Source organism: Taudactylus pleione, unplaced genomic scaffold (genome assembly GCF_031769625.1).
Source record: "Taudactylus pleione unplaced genomic scaffold, aTauple2 ptg000179l, whole genome shotgun sequence".
NCBI classification, from domain to species: Eukaryota; Metazoa; Chordata; class Amphibia; order Anura; family Myobatrachidae; genus Taudactylus; species Taudactylus pleione.
In genome coordinates, this window is record NW_028284581.1 from 29,868,808 (window position 1) to 29,890,488 (window position 21,681).

General features: G+C 43.7%; 1 protein-coding gene across 2 annotated transcripts in view; it reads left to right on the forward strand.

Moving 5' to 3' along the window:
- The window catches only part of RTTN (rotatin), a 368,340-nt gene extending 348,339 nt beyond the window's left edge, over positions 1–20,001 (forward strand). For both annotated transcript variants that reach the window (XM_088475926.1, XM_088475927.1), the window contains 5 exons: positions 250–452; positions 3,625–3,892; positions 4,540–4,643; positions 8,598–8,679; positions 19,473–20,001. In XM_088475926.1, coding sequence (XP_088332052.1) covers positions 250–452; positions 3,625–3,892; positions 4,540–4,643; positions 8,598–8,679; positions 19,473–19,552 — 737 coding nt within the window. In that variant the 3' untranslated portion in view covers positions 19,553–20,001. The remainder of the gene's footprint in view (positions 1–249; positions 453–3,624; positions 3,893–4,539; positions 4,644–8,597; positions 8,680–19,472) is intronic.
- Positions 20,002–21,681: the final 1,680 nt, after the last annotated feature.

Genomic DNA, 21,681 nt, shown 5'->3' on the forward strand with positions numbered 1-21,681 from the left:
TATCTTTTTCTTGGTAGTTATTATTGTGCTCTTAGAACAGTATTTTTATTCTACCTCAACTATTCCTTTCAGTTACTTGCCAGTGAAAATACAGTTCAATAACTTGTTTTGAGTATGGCAACAACATTTCACTTTCAATTTATAAGTTTCAAAGTTACGTTTTTAAACATAATTTAATAGTTACATACTTTAATTGTTTACTCTACCTGTATCTTTAATAGTACATCCTTCTTTGCCCCCCATGTAAAGCATGCAGCTCGCTATGTTGGACAAACACTGGTGTCATGACCAGCCAGCCTTCACAGAAATCCCAAATTAGTAATTCACTATTGCACAGTCTCTTAAAAATTGCAGCGGAACCTGTATCCAATAGCGCCAACATGCAACAGGTGGCATTTGGTCTTCTTTCGAATCTTGCTGGTACTCAGGACTGCAAGTGTATCATTCAGAAGGTATGACTTTAGGATTTGGAAAACGCATAAACATAAAATTACTTTAAAATTATATCTATTTATTTTTGCAGTACTTTCAATTTGCTATCATTTGTTGTTAGATCTAATTAATAATAATAAGTCTGGTGGAATTTGTTTACACATTAGTTGTAACCTTGAAATACTACAATATTTGTAAAATGAAATATATTGTACTGGAATAAATGATCATTGTGCTTAACAAATTTTAAGGCACAGATGAGTCCTCATAAAGTATTGTTGCAGTCACGCCAAAGCCCCCTCACGGCGTGCCCGGTCTTTTGTAATTTTTCGTATCTTTTGCACTTGAAAATGCGTCTTAGTTGCAATGTGAAGAGACTAAGACACACCAGGGAATAGCACTGATTAATTTGATATGCGACACTTGTATATCTGTGTGCGAATGTATCTGTTTACGAAGGGCTATGATGCAGCAGCCATGTTTTTCAGATATACAAGTGTTGCATATCAAATTAATCAGTGCATTCTCCTGGTGTGTCTTAGTCGCATCGCATTTTTGGGAGCAAGAAAGACGCTTGGTGCTAGCAGAGTTGCACAGAACAATGGTGGATCACCGCATGGCATATTGAGGCTAGATGTTTGAGGACACATATGTACAGATGAACTATTAAATAAAAAAAGTTGATTCTATAATGTGTAATGCAATAATAAAACTATGCTGTACATTTTTACTTGCAAATACAACTCCAAACATGTTTGGCCAATTCTCCAGTTGAAATTTAACAAACAACGTGTGTCTATTAAATAATTAGACTGTACTTGTAAAAATAAACCATACTGCGTGAGTTAAAAGGGAGTGGGGGAACATTGACCTTGGACTATCCCAAAACGGTTTTGCAAGTTAAGTCCCTGTTGCACAGATAGTTTGCTGTCACATAGCATTCAAAGTTGTGTTTTTCCCATGCATCATAAAAATGCTTGGTTTAAAAGTAGAGCAACATGTTCACTTAAAAGTTTTAGCTAAATTGGACAAAGCACCCACCGAATCTTTCCGTATGCTATGGATTATTGGGCAGATTGTATGGCACGTTTGTTTAAGTGGCACAAAAGATTTAGTGACAGTTGTGAGGATATCAAAGATGATGAACTTCCTGAAGGCCTGGCGCATCAAAAGCAAATGAAAGTGGGTAAAAAATTTATAAAATTGTTTGAATTGACTGTCTACTCTGCATCCGAATGATAGCAGAAATGGTAAACATCAACAAACTGTTAGGCAAGTTTTGCATCAAGATTTTAACATACAAAATTTTGTGCTAAGATGGTTCCAATGTCTTCTCACTGCCGAGTAGAAAGCAAATCAAAAGCAAATTTGTAGAGACATTTTGGAACAAATTGAAGTGGCTTAGCATTTTTTAGATAAAGTTATTACCTGTGATGAGACATGGATTTTCCAGTACGATCCTGAGACAAAATGCCACTCCATGCACTGGAAAATACCATCATCATCAAGAATGAAGAAAGCATGTCAAAGCAAATCCAAATTCAAAGCCACTTTAGTTGTTTTATTTGATATCAAGGGTGTTATTTTGGAAGACTGGGTACCAGAATGTTCAACAGTGAATCAACATTTCTACAAAAATGTTATAGCAGCTTTGTGTGGAAGAATCAGAAGAGTTGTAGAAAAATGGTTTCATCCTCCATTAGAACAACGCACCAGCCCACACAGCTCTCTCTGTGACACAGTATTTGGCCGAGAAACAGATTGCAGTGCTAGTACACCCTCCATACTCGCCAGACCTAACACCATGTGACTTCTTTCTTTTCCCTAAAGTCAAATCTGTACTCAAGGGAGCCCATTTTACATCCGTTACTGAGGTAAAGAAGATAATTGACGGAGCTTCTGAGACAGCAGACAGATAATGAGCTACTGCACGGCTTTGACCAATGCTAAATAAGAATGCAGCAGTGTGCGGATGCAGAAGTGCAATACATGGAAAGGGAATGGCGTTAAAATGTATTTAACATAACTAAACATAAATTATAGCATCAGTCTCATTATTTAATAGCCACACCTATGGATAATTGTAATATCCTGAAAGCTGACACCGCTGCTGGAATACATGCAAATACTCGCATGTATTTCAGCTACTGCGCCGGCTCGAAGGCTATTACATTTAGCATCTAGTATCAGCAGCATTTATGGTGGAAGTGAGACAGTGTATGGTAGTATGGCATAAAAACACTTCTCCCAACTGCTCAGCTACAGTAACTCAAAAATGGATAATGAACACAATCTCGTCTTCACTTAATATTTATTTGTACAGTATATTATTGACTAGTGTTAGAAAGCATCTACAATGGAGGCTCAACTTAATTTAAACTTATCAAACGCCTTAAAACTTAAGAAGGTTAGATGGACCCATGGCCATTCAGTTACCGCTTTATGCAGTAAAAAGGTTCTGTTACATTGGATAATATTTAGTGAAGAAATAAGTCATGAGACCTAATAATGCTTAGTCTAGGAATAAATTGCATTGAATAATAATGTTGGGTGCAGGAACACGTTACACTAAATAATAATTTTGGGGGTAGGACCGAGTGACGCAGAGGTTCCCAAACGCAGTCATCAAGGCTCCCCAACAGTCCAGGTTTTAGAGAGATCCATGATTGAGCATAGGTGGTTAGGTGGGCAGCACAGACGGTGTAATGGTTAGCGTTACTGCCTCACAGCAATGAGGTCATGGGTTCAATTCCCACCATGGCCCTAACTGTGTGGAGTTTGTATATTCTCCCTGTGCTTGCGTGGGTTTCCTCCGGGTACTCCGGTTTCCTCCCACACTCCAAAAATATACTGGTAGGTTAATTGTCTCCCAACAAAAAAAATTACCCCTAGTGTGTATGTGTGTGAGCATGTGATAGGGAATATAGATTGTAAGCTCCACTAGGGCAGGGACTGATGTGAATGGCCAAATATTCTCTCTGTAAAGCGCTGCGGAATATGTGTGCGCTATATAAATAACTGGTAATAATAATAATAATAAATCAAATTGACTGAGGCATTAATTAAGTAACCTGTGGTCAAGCATGGATATCCTTAAAATGTGGAGTTAGGGTGCCTTGAGGACTGAGTTTGGGAACCTCTGGTTTAGGAACAGTTTGCACCTAATGACAGCTTTATTTTTTTCTTTCACAGAGCAATTTCTTACAACATTTTTTATCGCTATCTTTGCCGAAAGGAGGAAACAAGAACCTTGGTGTTGTGGCTAACCTATGGCTTACATTTTTATGGAATTTGTCATTGGGAAATGATGGTCAATTAATGATCATGAAGTTGAAAGGATGCTTAGATCTTCTTCTTGAGCTTGCAAACTATAAGCAGAAATACAAATTCCCTACGGTCTTGCTAATTTTGCATAACATCTGCTTCAATCCAGCCAACAAACCCAAGATACTTTCCAATGGTAAGAACTCACCATGGAATGCATTGATCTCAAAATAAGATGATCTTCATGGGGTTGAATCAGATGGGGCGCCCTGTAATCTAGGTAAATGCATGTTTTCAAGAGTGCATATGTGAAATGGGAAAGTTAATGAAATGCAAATGAATAAACACATGTGAGTGCATGCCCTGAAAGTGAGTAAAGCCAGGAGCTAATCACTTGAATGAGAAAAATAATGTCAATGTTTTGTAATCTAAATGTTCGTAAGCCTAACAGAGGATACATTATGTTAATAATACATTTCATGTAATTTATGTAGACCCAAAAAGAGACTGTACAGTTTTGTGCCACAAGTATGTAATGAAATAAAATAAGAGCTGCCCTACCTGCAGTGCAAAACGGTTTTGCCAAGTTGCAGATTGCTACTTTTTTTGATTTGCTCCAGCCTGAGTCTTGCCCAACATACTGTATTACACACAATAAGACTGGTGATGTGACTATAGCTACTCGATGCCTTACAGTACTCTGCATTAAATACAATACAAGCCAAGCTGTAGTTGTATTCATGTATATAGTTGTCTTCTGATTAAACAATATATTGTGAATGTGGTAGTAACTCTATACAGTATATAATTTCATGCATGAACTTTGTCATTATCTTTCATTAGGTAACATTGTGGCTCTGCTTTGTGCCTGTCTGGAAAGTAGCAATATCAATACCCAGAGAATAGGAGTATCTGCATTATGGGCATTGCTTCACAATTATCAGAAGGTGAGACCAGGAACTAAAATGTCATTTATTTCTTTAATCAAATAAGCAGAAAAAAGATAAATAGAAGCAGAAGTCATCAGACATTTTCCTTCTTTCGTTTTCATAGGAGCACTTGCATTAAAGGGATAGTGACCATTAAAAATATTTTTATTTACTGTTTTTTATGTGACTAGCAACTTTTATTAATTACATTTCTTTAACCTTATAAGCTATATGTTGTATCATCTAGAGCGGGGATGGGAAACCTCCGGCCCAGGGGCCCGTAATCATTTGGCCTGGCGCTCAGAGCTTTTTTCTGCTAGTCTCATCTGGCTAGCAGGGTGCCTAGAATGGCACCCTGCAGCCAGAATCTATACAGCTGTGTCGCCTGGAGCGTCCTGAGGACGCTTCAGATGGTCACACCGTTGCCCTCAAAGCTCCCCGGAGCATCCTCAGTATGCTTCGGGCATTGCTGTAATCATGGGCAATTCTGGCCCCGCCCCGTGTGACATCACATGGTGGGAGTGGGGCTTGCACCGGGCCCGTGAAAAATGTTATATATATCAAAATGGCCCTCTTCAGAAAAAAGGTTCCCCACCCTCTAGAGCAGGTGGGAAACCTTTAGCACTTCAAGAGTCACAATGCAACCCTCCAACTTTTGAAAGTGTCTCAAATTACCAGTGGTGTAATGTGGGATCGAGCGGGGCACGTTCCCTGGGCGCTGTCGGCCGCAGTCCAGGGCTGCTGCACCCAGGGCCAGAGCCGGGCTGGAGCTCACTAATGAGCTCCGCCATCCGGCTCCTGCACTGGGTGAAGGGAGAGATGTCATGAATTCTCTCCCATAATGCTGAGTAGTACGGGAGTGGCGGACACGGCAGGAGCATGGATTCAGGTAAGTGTATTTTTAATTTGTCTTAAGTGTCATTTTGTCTGTTTGTGTGTGTCTGCTTGTTTTGTGTAAAAGGCACTACTATTGTGGGCACTGCATAGGGGGAGTGACGAGAAACGGTGGTGTGTCGTGTTGACACGCCCCCATTTCCCAGTGGCAACACCCCTTGTGCCATGTGGTCACGCCCACTTTTTGGAGCGCACACATAGAGGGAAGGGGGGAGGCTCCATTTTTCAACTTGCCCTGGACTCCAAATACCCTAGTTATGCCACTGCAAATTACCCTTAACCTCGCTAATGTAAAGCATCTCTGCATCACTTGTCCTAGAATGCCGCAAAGGCCACTACTACCTCCCCAATGCCCCAACTCCTGGAACTACCAGTGACCAGTCCAGTAGAGATCTAGTGAATTATTTAGTCATTAATTCAATTATCAGTTTAAATTAATTTTATTAATGATGACCAAAACAAAGTAAGTTTCCCTAATGAAACCAACTGCATTGCTTATATTTATTGGCTGTGTTTATTTTTACTAGAAATACTAATACCTGTTAGGATTTAAATAACAGAGATCTATAATTAAAGTGGCTGGAAGGAGGAATTCACATTGTTCAGGATACTCTGCACCACCCTTATCCCATTATTACATTTGGCATGTTACACTGGACATTATGCAGGGGAGATCATGTGATCCGTAATACGGCCTATCATTTACTGTGTTTATTCTCAGCTTAAAGCAGAAAATAATTCATATCAGGAGCATAGAGTTGGGGACAGGTGGAGGGAGACCTTATGACATCCTCTTGCTTTTCATTGATCTAGGCAGCTTTGTTTTGTTTGTTTTCTTGTTATCTGTTACCGTTGTCTAATGTGCAGAGCTGAGCTGTGCTGTTTGTCATCATGTCATGAGGAAAGCTATTGTTACAAACAGGCTCTCGTAATTTTGATCAATGCATTAAATGTTCCAAACTATTTATAAGATAGATTATACCCTTTTAAATAACATAGCAAGTATTTATGGAACAAAAGACTATTATTTTATATGCATTTCTCTGTCATTATGCTGTCAACTTAGAACACAGTGCAAAGCTGCCATTATTGTAGATGTGTCATAATAAAAGGGATAAAAAATACTTAATTAATTTTAAAGTACAGATGTGTCCACATACATCTACCTGCCATGCGCTACATTTCACGTTACACATAACTCGGTTGCGCCAAGCTGGTGTATCTGCATGCGGAGTGCTACATTACAGTGTCAGCGGCTGTGCACCCACAGTCGCACATAGAATATAGGCATGTTGCATATTATTTTAATCACAGAAGCTGCTTGTGCGTCCTATTCTCATCACTTTGTGAATAAGACGCATTTGAAGGGAAGAAGTTGGACAAAAAGACGCTCTACACTACCGAATCACGCTACAGCATGGCACGACTAGAAGGTCTGTTTAACGTGCAAGAAGGCTAGATGTATGAGGACACATCTATAGCTTTGTTTATAGAATGTACTTGGGATAAATAAAGGTGGTGGTATAATGAGTAATGATTGTAGCTTATTGTTATGTATGGTATTATTTAGTCAGGAAATCTTAAATCTCATTCCAATAACAAGGGTCCTCTCTGCCTCCCAAGTCTGCTGTCTGGGTGTCTACCTTGACTCCCCCCTCACACATTCTGTCCATCTCCAGCTCCATAATATTTCCAGGTTCAGGCCTTTCAAATTCTGAAATCCAATAAATTGATCATCCATGCATATTAATACCAGGGCGGGTGCAGCATCCCTCCTTCCTTTATGCAGCCATCCTGTCCCTTTTCCTCTGTGCAGCATCCCCCCTTCCTTTATGCAGCCACCCCCTCCCTTTTCCTCTGTGCAGCATCCCCCCTTCCTTTATGCAGCCATCCTGTCCCTTTTCCTCTGTGCAGCATTCCCCCTTCCTTTATGCAGCCACCCCCTCCCTTTTCCTCTGTGCAGCATCCCCCCTTCCTTTATGCAGCCATCCTGTCCCTTTTCCTCTGTGCAGCATCCCCCCTTCCTTTATGCAGCCATCCCGTCCCTTTTCCTCTGTGCAGCATCCCCCCTTCCTTTATGCAGCCACCTCCTCCCTTTTCCTCTGTGCAGCATCCCCCCTTCCTTTATGCAGCCCCCCTCCCTTTTCCTCTGTGCAGCATCCCCCCTTCCTTTATGCAGCCACCCCCTCTCTGTGCAGCATCCCCTCTTCCTCCCTAACTTTTCCAAAGGCACCATATTTTGTTAGATCTGAAAGATGGTGCATGCACAGAAGATTGACTCTCACACATAGTGCCAGCATCTTTACTATCACCTTCACCAGCACCATCTGTCCAAATATATCACACGCAAGATGGCAAAAAGTGGGTGGATAGCCCATGCGTGGAGGGGTTGGGTACGAGATGCCGGTGCTCAGAATCCCGGCTGTCTTCCCGACACCCCCCTCAGCCTTACCTTAACCCTCCTATAGTGCTTAACCCCTAGACCTAACCTTCCCCCCCCTCTCCTATCCTCAACACTTACCATCAGGATTCTGACTGGTGTTGGGATTCTGGCACCGGCATTCTGAGTGCATGCATCCCGACCCCTTGATATAAACTACATCCCCCATGGAGTGGGGGCTGCATATGGCAGCACGCTTTGCCCCTAATATAGATGTCCCAATGCATCTGCAACCTTACTACCCACCCCCCACATCTCCATACACATTCCCTCGTGCTCACTCCTCCCTTAACACCTTTTCTTATTGCCCTCTGGAGCCTTTACATGTGCCTTTTTAAACTCACCTTAAAACTGAAGTCTACAACCCCTTCTCCTAGCTCTTCAGCTTCTGCACCCCATTGTTTAGTTCCCCTTTTTCTCTCTTTGTGCCCACCCTCTTTTTGTTTTCTTTACATAAATATGTAATTTTTAGGGTGTAATTAGGTATATATGTTCACTTGTTCGTAATTGACTAAGTTGTTTGCTTCGTATATTTGTAAACTTAATATCTGTTCTACCTCTGTGTATGATACTATTGTATCATTGTTGTGCCGTACAAATAAAAATTATAATGTCAGTAACACTTTGGTTTTTTTTAGGCAAAAGTGACCTTGAAAACTCCTTTGTTAAAAGGAAGAGTAGAGGAAGCCTTATCTACAATGAGGAAATTCAGACATAAGGGTGATATATTTGGAATTTATATTGTACTTTTTTTTTTTTTTACCATTATTCGTGGATTGTGTTGTTTTTATTTTGTAGTGTTTAAAATAGTTGAGTGATTGTATTGTATGCATGCCGTCCACAATTTTAGCAACCCTCCTTGCCACCATCCATTAGTTACATGATTGTTTATAGTTGGGCCGAGGGGAGTTACTTTGGGAAAAAAATGTCAACAGTTTTAGCTGTAACTCTGTAATGGTTCACTTAAGGGAAGCATCCGATATTTGTAAAAGCTGGCACTGAAATCACTGTGCAAAATCCTGACATATCTTAAGTGGAATGGGTATGATATACCAGCAGCTGAATAGCCGCCGGTTCTAATCCCGACGCTGGAAGCCCGAAGGCTGAAGATCCCGACAGGGGAGGTAAGTAGGCTATTTCTACCACTCTCCCCCCATAACCCTCCCTGTTTGGTGCCTAACCCTAACCTCCCCCCCTAGTGCCTAACCCTAACCTACCCCCGGGGGTAACTTAACCTAACCCCACCATCCTCGGGGACAGAGCTTTACTTACCAGTGTCCGGATGTTTGGCATTCCTACTTTCGGTATGCCGACACCGGTATCCTGATGTTCTTCGGGATATCGGCGGCGGTATTTCGGCTTCTGGCATCCCGTCCCCCGATCATTTAACTGCATCCAATCTTAAATAATTATTTTAAAAGTATCAAGCTGTATAACAAAATGAAGAGTAGCAATTTTTGGAAACCGTAAAAGTAAGCTTCGCTAAAAGAAAACAATACTCTATTATTGTTGCTTGTTTAGGTAGTCTTTTTTCATTTTATTCTGTCAAGCTTCTTATAATTAGTTTCTTAAGATACCTGCATTTTAATAATCATTGTTTGCTTTGACAAGATCAAATAAATGTCCAGTTACACTGGGAAACAAGAAAAATAAATGTTTGTGTCCTGAGTATGAAAATACTTAATCCTTATATTATTTTTTTGTGCTGAATGCAAATATGGTTGTGAAGTGTCTATTCTAGGTAAGGTTTTTGAGGGCCATGCAATTTTTTTTTTTTAAACTCCTATTTACATTCTGATGAAAAAAAGAAAGCAAACTTGTAGTTCAAAAAGTAGCTTTATGTAGTTTCTTTGCTGTACTTTGACTCTGGAATGGATTGTGTCACTTCGAGAGTCGACCAGCATCAGCCAGTAAATTGGGGCTTAATTTAACTTGGTCATGCTTTTCCATATTAGAAATGTCCTGATGAAAATGCTCACCTACTTCTTAGCTCACCGCACCCAAATATTCTGAGAAAATGTCCAATTAATGAACCTTTAATCACATATTGCCCCCCATTTCTTTGTAAGACCTAAAAAGTCATCCGCTAGTTTAGAATAGTTTTTGGGATTGGGATTCTCCAAAATGTTTGTGCAGACACTTTTGACACATTGCCATGCAGCCTTCTCAGTTTCATTCACCTCTTCCTCAAGTCTTCCATCTTTTAATTCTGTATTCAGAGAGCCTTCGAAACTACCTTTGAAAACACTGATTCCACTGTTTTATCAATTTTTGTAATAAGTTTTATGAGGAAGGTACACTTTACCAGTGTCACAAAGTGAGCTGTTTCCTGACTGTAACCAGTTGTTTTGCTTAGTCCTAGTGTTCCACGAACATTAAAAAAAATAAAAACACTAGTACTTGGTGTAACCTAGCTGCACCTTAGCAAAGATGTAATGACATTTAGATCTCCACAGATTCTGAACAAAAAGATCAGAGACAGAGAGAAAGCGCCGATAGATTGAAAATAAGATGCATTTATTCCATAATATAGATAAATAAATTAAATAGAATAAAATAAGTGAATGTCAATATCAATAAAATATGTATCCTAGTACCACTTGTTGAGACAGAATCACATATGCACACATATAATTGAATGTAACTGTTACTAATTGCAACAGTTGCTCCGCGTTGCAACTATAACAAATTATATTGGAAAAACATATATGTAATCCTTTTTCATATAGTCTATTTACTGATTTAATGTTGTATTCTCAAGTCGCAGTATCCCTATTTCTACTTCAGGGTCCATAGGGTATCCACAGGATACCTTGGGGTATAGGTGATGACATCAGGCACCATAGAGTTAAGTTTTCAGCCTCCCAGGATGCACTAGGGTCCCCCTCCTATACCCCGCCCCCGAGCCAAGGAATCTTAGTTTCGTTTGGTGCCCGGCCGGAGTCGGATGCACCTGTTTAGAGGGGGGCTAGAATTGGCCCCTGAAGTTTTCTACAAGCAGCTGTGGCTGCTCATCTGGATGTACAGCATGGACAGTCAGTACTGACTTCCATGCTGTCTTCCCTACACCCACGCCGGTACCAGAACGCCGGTACTGATCCGGGGATGCTGGTAGGCATCTGGGGTCACAGTTAGCGGTGACCCCAGATGTTTGGGACCATGGCCGGATTCAAGGGGGCAGCAGCTGAATATATGGTCCAGAGTCCCTAGGCAGGGGGCTCCCTGGGGACTGGCTGCAGCGTAGAGCCAGGTTTCGGACCTGCGCTTCCACTACCCCCCTGGGACAGCGGACCGCAGCTGAGCGGTAGCGCTGTGGCGTCCCAGGGGTTAATTGCATGCCAGGGGAGCGCGCCTTCCCTGTAACACAGCCGGCGCCTCCCCCGCTGCTCACAGCCCTCTCCACTCTGCTGACTGGCCCTGTGGCAGCGTTCCTCCCCCAGGCCGGCCTCCTCTCTGCTCCTCGGTGGCCATCTTTTGCTGGAAGCATGATGAGCGCTGCTGGACGCTGAAGATCGGTGGCATCGCGGTCTGGATCCCCCGGCATACCTCACCTCCGTTGGTTCAGGTCTGTGTATGCAGTGCTGTGTCCTACCAGGCTCTGTGTCTGCGTAGTTGAGGATCAGCGCTGATAGTACAGGAATTGATTTCTTTGCATTGTATGTGACTTCTGCTAGCGTCTGCTGCCTGTACTTTCACTTTCTACTGTCAGCCTTTTCACTGTCCCTGTTCTTTTTCTGCTAAAGCCCTTGCGGTGCGGTACTTGCAGGGTGGTTCTCCCACTATACTAACAAGTATCAGTGAGAGGGGTCACATACTTACCATCATGTCTGAGAGTGACTTTCCTCTCCAGCTTTTGTGTACTACGTGTAAGGTACCAATAGCGGAGGGGGAGGGTAACGCGGAGGGGCTATGTCGGCAGTGTTAGTTATTGGCGCGGCCAATTACTGTCACAGCTCTGGTACAGGAGCCGCCCTGGGCTTGTTTCGCCAAAGCGCTTACAACCACAGATGGGATTGTCCCAGCAGTCAGTGGTGTCGTCACCCATGCAGGGTTTCCCGAGACAATTGATGGTACCCCACAGTCTCCCTATTTCCCCTCCTCTGGTCTCTCAGGAGCCTGCGTGGGTTAATTCGCTGACAAGCTCTGTACAGCATTTGTCGGACGTGTTACAAGGGGAGTCTCGAAGCGGCCGCACGGTCGTACGCCACCGATGTTCGCTATACTGCGCATGCGTAAAGTTCGCAATGCGCGTGCACAAACTAGCCGCTACGATCAGAAATTTCTCTCTCCTTGAACACAGCCAGGTCGGTAGTTTGAGTGACAGATGGAGGCGTTTGTGGGTGGTAACAGGGGAAGGTGCCTCAAAACGGGGGAGTGGAGATCCGAACGCAGGCGTGCCTCATTATGTGAACAGCGTTTTATGGGAGTGCATACGGATTATGGGAGTGCATAATTAACAAAGTAGCGTCATGGCACATGTGACATGGGAGGTTTTTACACTGACATGATCGTAGCGCTTAAGAGAGGGTATGGTCAACCTTAAGCTCTACGACCAGTTCCGATGGTTCCCGATGGTCTCTATTAATCCTTATATGCCCGGAGATGATGTGCAATGCGTACGAGAAGGGGGCGTATTTTTTTGTCTTCCGACCGCTTCCTCCCCTTGATCGGCCAGTTACCGATCCGAACTTAGGGACGAAACTTGCGGGGGAATCCTTTGAATATCCGGCCCCTTATCCCGTGCGGCCGCTTTGACCGACTCTGAATGAGGTCCTCTGTGTTGCGGCCGGTGGCGTCTGTCTGCTCCTTATGAGGATGACGACGGGACGTCCGATGATGGGGAGATTCTGGATCTTTCTGACCAAGAACCTACCCGTACTAAAGAGTCGGACGCTACGTCTAAGGTTTATATTCCTGGTCTTATTCATGCAGTCCGCACTGCTTTAGTTATTGAGGATGATGAGCCTCCGGTATTAAAATCCAAATATGCCTTTTTCAAGGATGTTAATGGTGACGCCACAGTGTTTCCTCTTTCGGGTCAATTAGTGGACCACTTAGAGGAGGCGTGGAAACATCCGTGCAAACGGTATCAGCCTCAAAGGCGTTTAGCAGTGGCGTATCCGTTTGCAGACAATTATTTTGCTAAGTGGGAATCCCCGCCACAGGTGGATTCACATGTCACACGCCTGGTCCGAAGTGCCACGTTGCCCATGCCCTCCATGTCCTCCTTAAAGGATGCCACGGACCGTAAGGTGGAGATCTGCCTAAAGTCCGTTTATTCCCTTGCGGGGGGGCAGCCAGGCCGGCTATGGATATGTTGGGTAGCCAGAGTTACGGAGCACTGGGCAGATACTTTAGAGGCGTCTTTCGATTCCGACTGTTCGGCTGAACAGACCGAGTTGATAGGCAATCTCAGGGATTCGGCCACTTACATTAATGAAGCGGCTTTAGATATCAGAACCCTGACCTCACGGATTTCTTCGGCTGCAGTGGCGGCTCGTCGCACCTTATGGTTGCGATCTTGGAAGGCGGACGCTGATTCCAAAAAGGGCCTGGAAGCATTTCCTTTTAATTGAGAAGTCCTATTTGGTCCGGATCTGGACAAAATTGTAGCCACGCTGGCGGCAGCCAAATCGGCATGTCTCCTGTCTGCTGCAGTTCCTTCCAGTTCAGGTACGTCGTCCTTTCGGCCTTACAGTGCCCAGGGTAGGCCTAAAGCACAGTCCTTTCCCCGACAGGCTGGCCCCAAGAAGTCGGCCAAGCCCCGGAAGCAGGCCTGGAGTACCAGACGTCCGGCCGCTAAGTCCGATGACAAACCTGCGGCCTGACGGTCCGGGCCTCCCTTTGGAGGATCCCAAAGTGGGAGGCCGCCTGCTACGGTTTGCCCAGTGTTGGTCGGTAACCACAACAGACAGTTGGGTTCACGAGGTGGTTTCTCACGGGTATGCCCTCTCCTTCCGGCACAGGCCCCCGTCCCGATTCTTCACCACGGGTCTTCCATCAGACCGGAACAAAGCCACGGAACTGCGGAAGGTTTTGCACACTATGCTCCAGGCTGGAGTTATAGTGCCTGTTCCTTTTACCCAGAGGGGCCTGGGTTTCTATTCCAATCTGTTTTTGGTGCAGAAACCCAATGGATCGTACCATCCGATCCTCAACCTCAAAGCACTCAACAAGTCCTTGCGGGTGCCGGGGTTTCGGATGGAGACCCTACGGTCCATCATTCTGGCGCTGGAACCTGGGGATTACATGGTGTCGTTGGACGAACATGACACTTATCTGCATGTCCCTATTCTTTTGCGCCATCAACTGTTCCTCAGGTTTGCAATCCGCAACGATCACTTCCAGTTCCGGGCGTTACCTTTTGGCTTGGCGACAGCACCACGTGTGTTCACCAAGGTGATGGCGGTCATGGCGGCTTCCCTGCGGCTGCAGGGAGTCCACATGTTGCCGTACTTGGACGACCTACTGTTGGTAGCAGGATCTCCGGAGCTCCTTCTACACCATTTGGATCTGAAGATTGCAGTACTGCAAGGGCACGGCTGGTTGATAAACTGGCAAAAGTCCACCCTGATTCCGTCTCAGAGGATTCTGCACCTCGGAGCCTTGTTGGACTCCAGTCAGCAGAGAATCTTTGTGACGGGGGAAAAGATCTCTGCCTTGCAGTTAAGGGTGCACAGTTGTCTGCAGAGTCTCCGTGTGTCTCTTCACTCGGCGATGAGGTTACTGGGCTCAATGGTATCCGTATTCGACATGGTGGAATATGCCCAGTTTCACTCCAGACCTCTGCAACAATTGATCCTGTCCAAATGGAATGGACTGCCTCAGAGTCTCAAATCCCAGACGATGGTGCTCACTCCGGAGGTTCGCCTGTCCCTTGCCTGGTGGTTGCAGACGACCAATCTCAACAAGGGTCGTCCGTTTTGGGTGGCGAACTGGGTCCTGTTGACAACGGACGCCAGTCTTCGGGGCTGGGGAGCGGTCACAGGTCCACACTTGTTCCAGGGCAGATGGACTCAGGCGGAAAAGGAGCTTCCAATAAACATCTTGGAACTCTGCGCCGTCTTCAATGCTCTCCAGCAGGCCCATTGGGTTCTCCAGGGTCATCCCAAGCAGGTCCAATCGGACAACGCCACCACCGTGGCCTACATAAATCGGCAAGGAGGAACCCGAAGTCGGGCGGCACTCATAGAGGTGTCCCACATCCTGATCTGGGCGGAGTGCTACCTCCCGGCCATATCAGCGGTATTCATCCTGGGAGTCCTCTACTGGGAGGCCGACTTTCTCAGTCGCCAGGACGTTCATCCGGGGGAATGGTCTCTGCACCAGGATGTCTTTCAACTTCTGGTGGACAGGTGGGGTCTTCCAGAGATTTACCTCATGGCGTCACGGCACAACAACAAGTTGCCGGTGTACGGGTCTCTCACAAGAGACGAAAAGGCGTCTCTGGTGGATGCTCTGTCCATCCAGTGGACGTTCCGGTTTGCTTATCTCTTTCCTCCGTTTTCCCTTCTTCCACGGGTAATCCGGAAATTCAAACAGGAAGGAGGGTGACGCTCCTGTTGATAGCTCCCGCATGGCCCAGACGGCACTGGTTCTCAGACCTTCAGGGTCTGTCTGTGGACAGTCCTCTGCGGTTGCCGCTACAACCGGACCTTCTGTCTCAGGGTCCTTGTCTTCACCCGGACCTGACTCGGCTGTCTTTGACGGCGTGGCTGTTGAGACGGCCATGTTAAGGTCCAGGGGGTTTTCCAGCTCTGTAGTACGAACTACGCTAAGAGCTCGGAAACAGTCTTCAGCAAGAATATACCATCGTGTGTGGCATACGTTCTTCCAGTGGTGTCGACCGAGAGGTTATGCACCTCGGGAGTTCCGTCTGTCAAGAGTGCTAGCCTTCCTGCAAGCGGGACTAGACCATGGGCTTTGCCTTGCTTCGTTGAAGGTGCAGGTTTCGGCCCTGTCTGTCTGGTTCCATCGTAGGATTGCTACAATCCCTGATGTGCGCACCTTTATGCAAGGTGTTCTTCGAATTCAGCCACCATTTGTTCCACCGGTGGCGCCTTGGGATTTGGCTGTGGTCCTGAGGGCTCTCCAGGGACCGCCGTTTGAACCACTGGGCTCAGTGGATCTTAAATGGCTAACAGCTAAAACTTTTCCTTCTGGCCATTGCTTCGGCCAGACGTGTTTCTGATTTAGGGTTTCTCTCTTGTAGACCCCCTTTCTTGATTTTTCATGGGAACAGGGGAGTGCTGCACACTCGTCCTGATTTTCTTCCCAAAGTTGTTTCCCGTTTTCATATCAATGAGGAAATCGTTGTGCCGCCTTTTAACTCACCTGACCATTCAGTGGGTGAGGCCTTTTTGGATGTTGTGCGGGTCTTAAGGATTTATGTTGACCGCACTTCTTCGTTTAGGAAGTCGGACGCCTTGTTTGTCCTCTATGGCTTCCCTAAAAAGGGTTGGCCTGCTTCAAAGCAAACTTTGGCAGCTTGGATCCGTATGGCAATTTCAGAAGCTTATCTTCATGAAGGCCTGCCGGTTCCATCTTCTGTGAGGGCTCATTCCACTAGGTCTGTGGGTCCTTCGTGGGCAGCCCGACGTGGTGCCTCTGCAGTCCAGATCTGCAAGGCGGCCACGTGGTCCTCTGTCCATACCTTTGTGAGGTATTACGTGTTTGACACCTTTGCCTCTCAGGATGCTTCCTTGCGACCCCACCCTTGAAGGATACTGCTTTGGGACATCCCCAAGGTATCCTGTGGATACCCTATGGACCCTGAAGTAGAAAATATGAGATATGGTAAGAACTTACCTTTGTTGTCTATATTTCTACGAAGTCCATAGGGTTCCACAGGACTCCCGCCCTGTCGCACCTGTGCTGCAGATGGGCTTTGCTCTGTTCACCGGTTTTTCCGTCTCCCTCTGGTGAGAGTGTGATTCTTGTGTGTGTCCAGATCTTTTTTCTCTCTCTTCCTTCTCCTCCGGCCTATGGCTTGGTACGTAACTGAGATGCCTTGGCTCGGGGGCGGGGTATAGGAGGGGGACCTAGTGCTTCCTGGGAGGCTGAAAACTTAACTCTATGGTGCCGGTGCCTGATGTCATCACCTATACCCCAAGGTATTCTGTGGAACCCTATGGACTTCAAAGAAATAGAGATAACAAAGGTAAGTTCTTAACATATATCATATTTTCTGTTTCTCTAAAGAAATGACCAGCCACTAGATTGTGAAACACGTCAGGAAGTTTTATATACCTGCTGCTGTGTTCAGACAGACCCCACACACTGCCACGCTGGTACACTACTGCTAATGACCAGCAACATATGCATCGGAATCCCTTCAGCCGGATCTTAAGTACCGTGTCCTAGAGGCTCTAAATACTGGTACACAGCCTTCTGATATGTGTCTCTCACAGAAAAGGAAAAAAATGGACACTGCAAGTGGCTACAAGACGACTCTTGTGCGGAGCATCGTGTCAAGTAAGCCAGGATAGGCTCATTCTACATACTAGCACTGCGCACAGGTGCAGGTACTACAGATTACCAACCCACCATTTTCAAGCCCCTGTCGGCTGTCCATGTGAGGAAACTTCGGGTTCAAGTAAGCCAGCTTGGGTTAATACTGCATACCTGTACTGTGAACAGGTGCTGGAATTATGTATTGGCAAACCACTGACTCAACCAGAGTGATAGAAAGCCCGTAAACAGCAGACCCACAGACAGACACAAGGATCCAGATCCCTTGGTCTATAAACGGGCATTTCCCCTATGGCTTGATTTTGAAACAAAGGTATGGTGAGTCATTCATAGCCCACTATGCTACAGTATAAATTACTTTTGTTTTTTTAACCTACAAATTAACATCATCACACGGTCAAATACTGGGACTCCGTTGTCTAAACCACCTACTAGAGAACTCTGTCTTAAGTAGCAGCTTGAGAATAAAACATTAAATCAGTAAATAGACTTTATGAAAAAGGATTTACTGCATGAAAGTGGGAATTGCTACATATATGTTTTTCCAATATAATTTGTTATAGTTGCAATGCGACTGTTGCAATTAGTAACATTTAAATTCAATTATATACAGTATGTGCATATGTGTTTATGTCTCAACTAGTGGTACCAGGATACATTTTTATTGATATTGACATTCACTTATTTTATTATATTTAATTTATTTTATTTATCTGTGTTGTGGAATAAATGCATTTTTTGTTTTCAATCTATCTGTGCTCTCTCTCTGTCTCTGATCTTTTTCCATTTGGTAGTAGGGTTGGCTATTCCCTTATTTTGAGAGAGCAGCGATGTTCAAAGTTTAAGTGAGCTTAGGCGCCTCTTTTGTTGTTTTTTTCTACCTTTTGTAAAAAGAAACTTTGTTGTTGTTTGACTCTTTCATGTTTGCCAAATGTGCAATAGGTGCAGAAGGAAATGTATTTCCATTATCAAGAAGGACCAGATATAAGAGGACTTTTAAGAAGTCAATGAACAAGTCACTTGTCCATGTTGTGTTCATGACCAAGTGCCCCCATCACTGAATTAGCATATTATTCTTCCAGTATTATCAATTCTGCTTAATATTAAAAAAAAAGTTGTATTCGCATTATTATTACAAAAGACAAAAATTAACATGATGCCGCAACAACCAAAAAAGTAAGCGGAATAGGAAAAATTTAATTGCTTATTTGGATTCAGCATAAAAAAAGTAAACTTACAACACCCATCAAAACCCTTCAGACAACATTCTTGTTGACCAGTGTTACAGATTCAAAAACCAGTATTACACCATGCTAACAACCAAATAATCATAAAGATGGTATGCATACCATGGTAAGACATTGCAATGTCTTCTGTCCTAGGCAGCTCCTAAATGTTTTATTCGGCGTGAAGCGCTCAATTATATGTTTTTGATGTCCATATGTTTCAGACTGCAAGCTACTTTAAAAAAAAAAAAGTATATATATAAGTAGCAGCATTTAGTCGCATTGGTACTTTTTGATACTATAATTACTTATGGTGGCACTGGGTATTTTCCAGGCACAGGAAAGCACTCGTGCTGAGATTTTATTTTTTTAGTAGTTTCAGTTTATGACCGTAAAGGGGCCTATCCATTACACGACTTTTAGAACGATGCGACCAAAACCAGGAGGTTTTGGTCGCATTGTTCACAAAGTCGTGTAATGGATAGCCGGCAAGGACATGTGTGTGCACGGTGGGTCCTTGCCGACCCCGAATATCTACGGAACATGCCCGTCAACCTGATGACGCTTGTCGGGTTCGGCATGTTCAGAGATAGGAGGTCGGACTCCTGCACTGAATGACGTTTAGTGAACACCGTTCAGTGTGGGCACCGCACCTCGGCGACCTGAAGGTCTGAACGCTAGTCATTCAGGTCGCCTAGTGGATAGGCCCCTTTAGACATTTCATTATATGCTTTTGGTCCAACACCATAGTACATTTATTTTAAGGATATTAGTCTCATTATTGTGTATTTTTGCTTTGTGCTTATCTTTTCACAGATGGGTCTGGTTTAGAAGAAAGACTTGAAGTTTATCATTTGAAATGTCTGGAGAATTTGGACCAACTTCTTGCCAACTGACTTAAAAAACAATATCCATTGTACATTAGAGAGATTAGTTATTATATGTTCAGCTTTTTCTAGAAAGAGCACCTTTAGTCACTGGAATACATCATGTGAACTGAAACTAGCATGTACTTCTTAGTGTCAGTAATATGTAATTTGTACAATTGTTACATAAATCATACAAACACTACAATAAATGTCAAATTGAATTACAAAACACAGGACTAACTGCCATTTTTACATTTATGGAATTGTGCATGAATTAATTGGCTTTTTCTTTTTTTTTTTCTTTTATTTACTAAATAAGGCTATGCTGTTCAAAATATTGCACATTTTCTTTGCATTACTTGTTGAAAAAAACAGTGCCTAATTAATATACATGAAAACAAATAAGCTGTTTACAAGTGTGCTTTTTTGAAGAAATATCTTTTGTATATTATTTCAAGTGTAATATCTATTTTTGTATTTATGGATGTAATAAAATTGTTTTTTTTAATGACACATGCAACTGTTGTTTATTATTGTACTTTAAATAATATAATATATATACAGACATTTCTCACTTAACGACCGAGTTCCGTTGCAATGACTAGGTCGTTAAACGAATTGTTCACTAAACGAGGAGCCATATATACTTAAAATAGGTAATCATTTTTATTTATTCTGAATAAAGAAAAGGTCTAAAGGAAATTCAAACTTGATACTGTAACTGTGTTTTACTTTGCATAACTCTTACAATACTGTACAGTACAATTAAAGTTATAAAAAATGACATTCAGAATAACATTTTAGTTATTGTACTATGGGTTCCAGCTGGTCGGAGCGCTGGTCGTAAGTCCGAGCGGTTAAACGAGTAGGTTGTTAAGTGAGGAGTGTGTGTGTGTGTACGGAGAGAGCCAGCACATCCTTTTATGCATAACAATAAACAAAATTTAATCCACCATCAAAATTCCAAAATAGCATCCATTAATAAAATGCAACATCATATAAATAGCAGCATATCAATGTAGTCGCAGCATCACTGCTCAGTTTATAGCAGATAAGTGAAGGTTGTTGACAAAATTGTCCAATACTTTCATCAGACTGAAGGATATGCCAGTGTTTATTAACAGCTTTACGGATATGCTCGGATGCAATTGAATAGGTAGATGTAAACACCATACGGTCCATTTGTTGACGGTGATCTTTACAAGCAAGGGCCTGTGCCTGTGTCAAATTGAGACAGTGTGTTATTGCCTCTTGTATCTCTTCAGCAGGGTAACCTCTATTGATGAACTTGTTGCCCATTTCTTGTAACACCAAACTTCAGAGTTGATTCGCACCATTCGTAACTATTGTGACAATGGGAGTCCTCGTTTCAGAGGCATTGGATGAAAGCTTTTTGCTTCCAAGAGAGTGTTTTTATCAGTAGATTTTCTAAATAATTTGGTAGATAATATATTGCCATTCTTGTACACACAGACTTCTAACTAATTAATGGTTGTTTCACTATAGGACAAAGTGAATTTAATAGCAGTATCTAAAGAATTAATCTCATCTATAAACTTACTAAGGCAGCCAATACCCCCTATCCACACCATAAAGAGATTGTCCATGTAGCGTACATAAGTGTATAAAACTGGATAAATCTATATTCGCCATAATATGTTGTTTCTCATACATGTACATGAAAAGTCGCTGTCACTACTTCTCTTTTCCTAGCAATGTTCCTGTTCCGTCGGCGATCTGGACGTCACGTGGTCTTCACGGCACGACTTGATTGGTTTATTCCCATATTTCTGCACGCTGGCCCTTTGCCGCCTCGCCAACTATAGCGTTCCTTGTGGATCTCTCGGCTCAGCTGCATGGTCAGCGCTCCGGTATTTCTCCTTTCCCTTGTATCCAGCAATATCGACCTCCTAGCCACACCGTCAGCTCCCAAGCTGCTATCTGCTTCTTTGCCGCTCCATCGGCTTCCCAGCCACGCCATCAGCTCCCAAGCTGCTACTGGCTTTGTAGCCGCATCTCACCACCGGCTCTCCAGCCATACCACCGGCTCAAGGCCTCATCTCACACCGGCTCACAAGCCATACTATCTGCTACTAAAGCTGCATCTCACCACCGGCTCTCCAGCCACACTACCGGCTCTCAAAGCTGCATCTCAT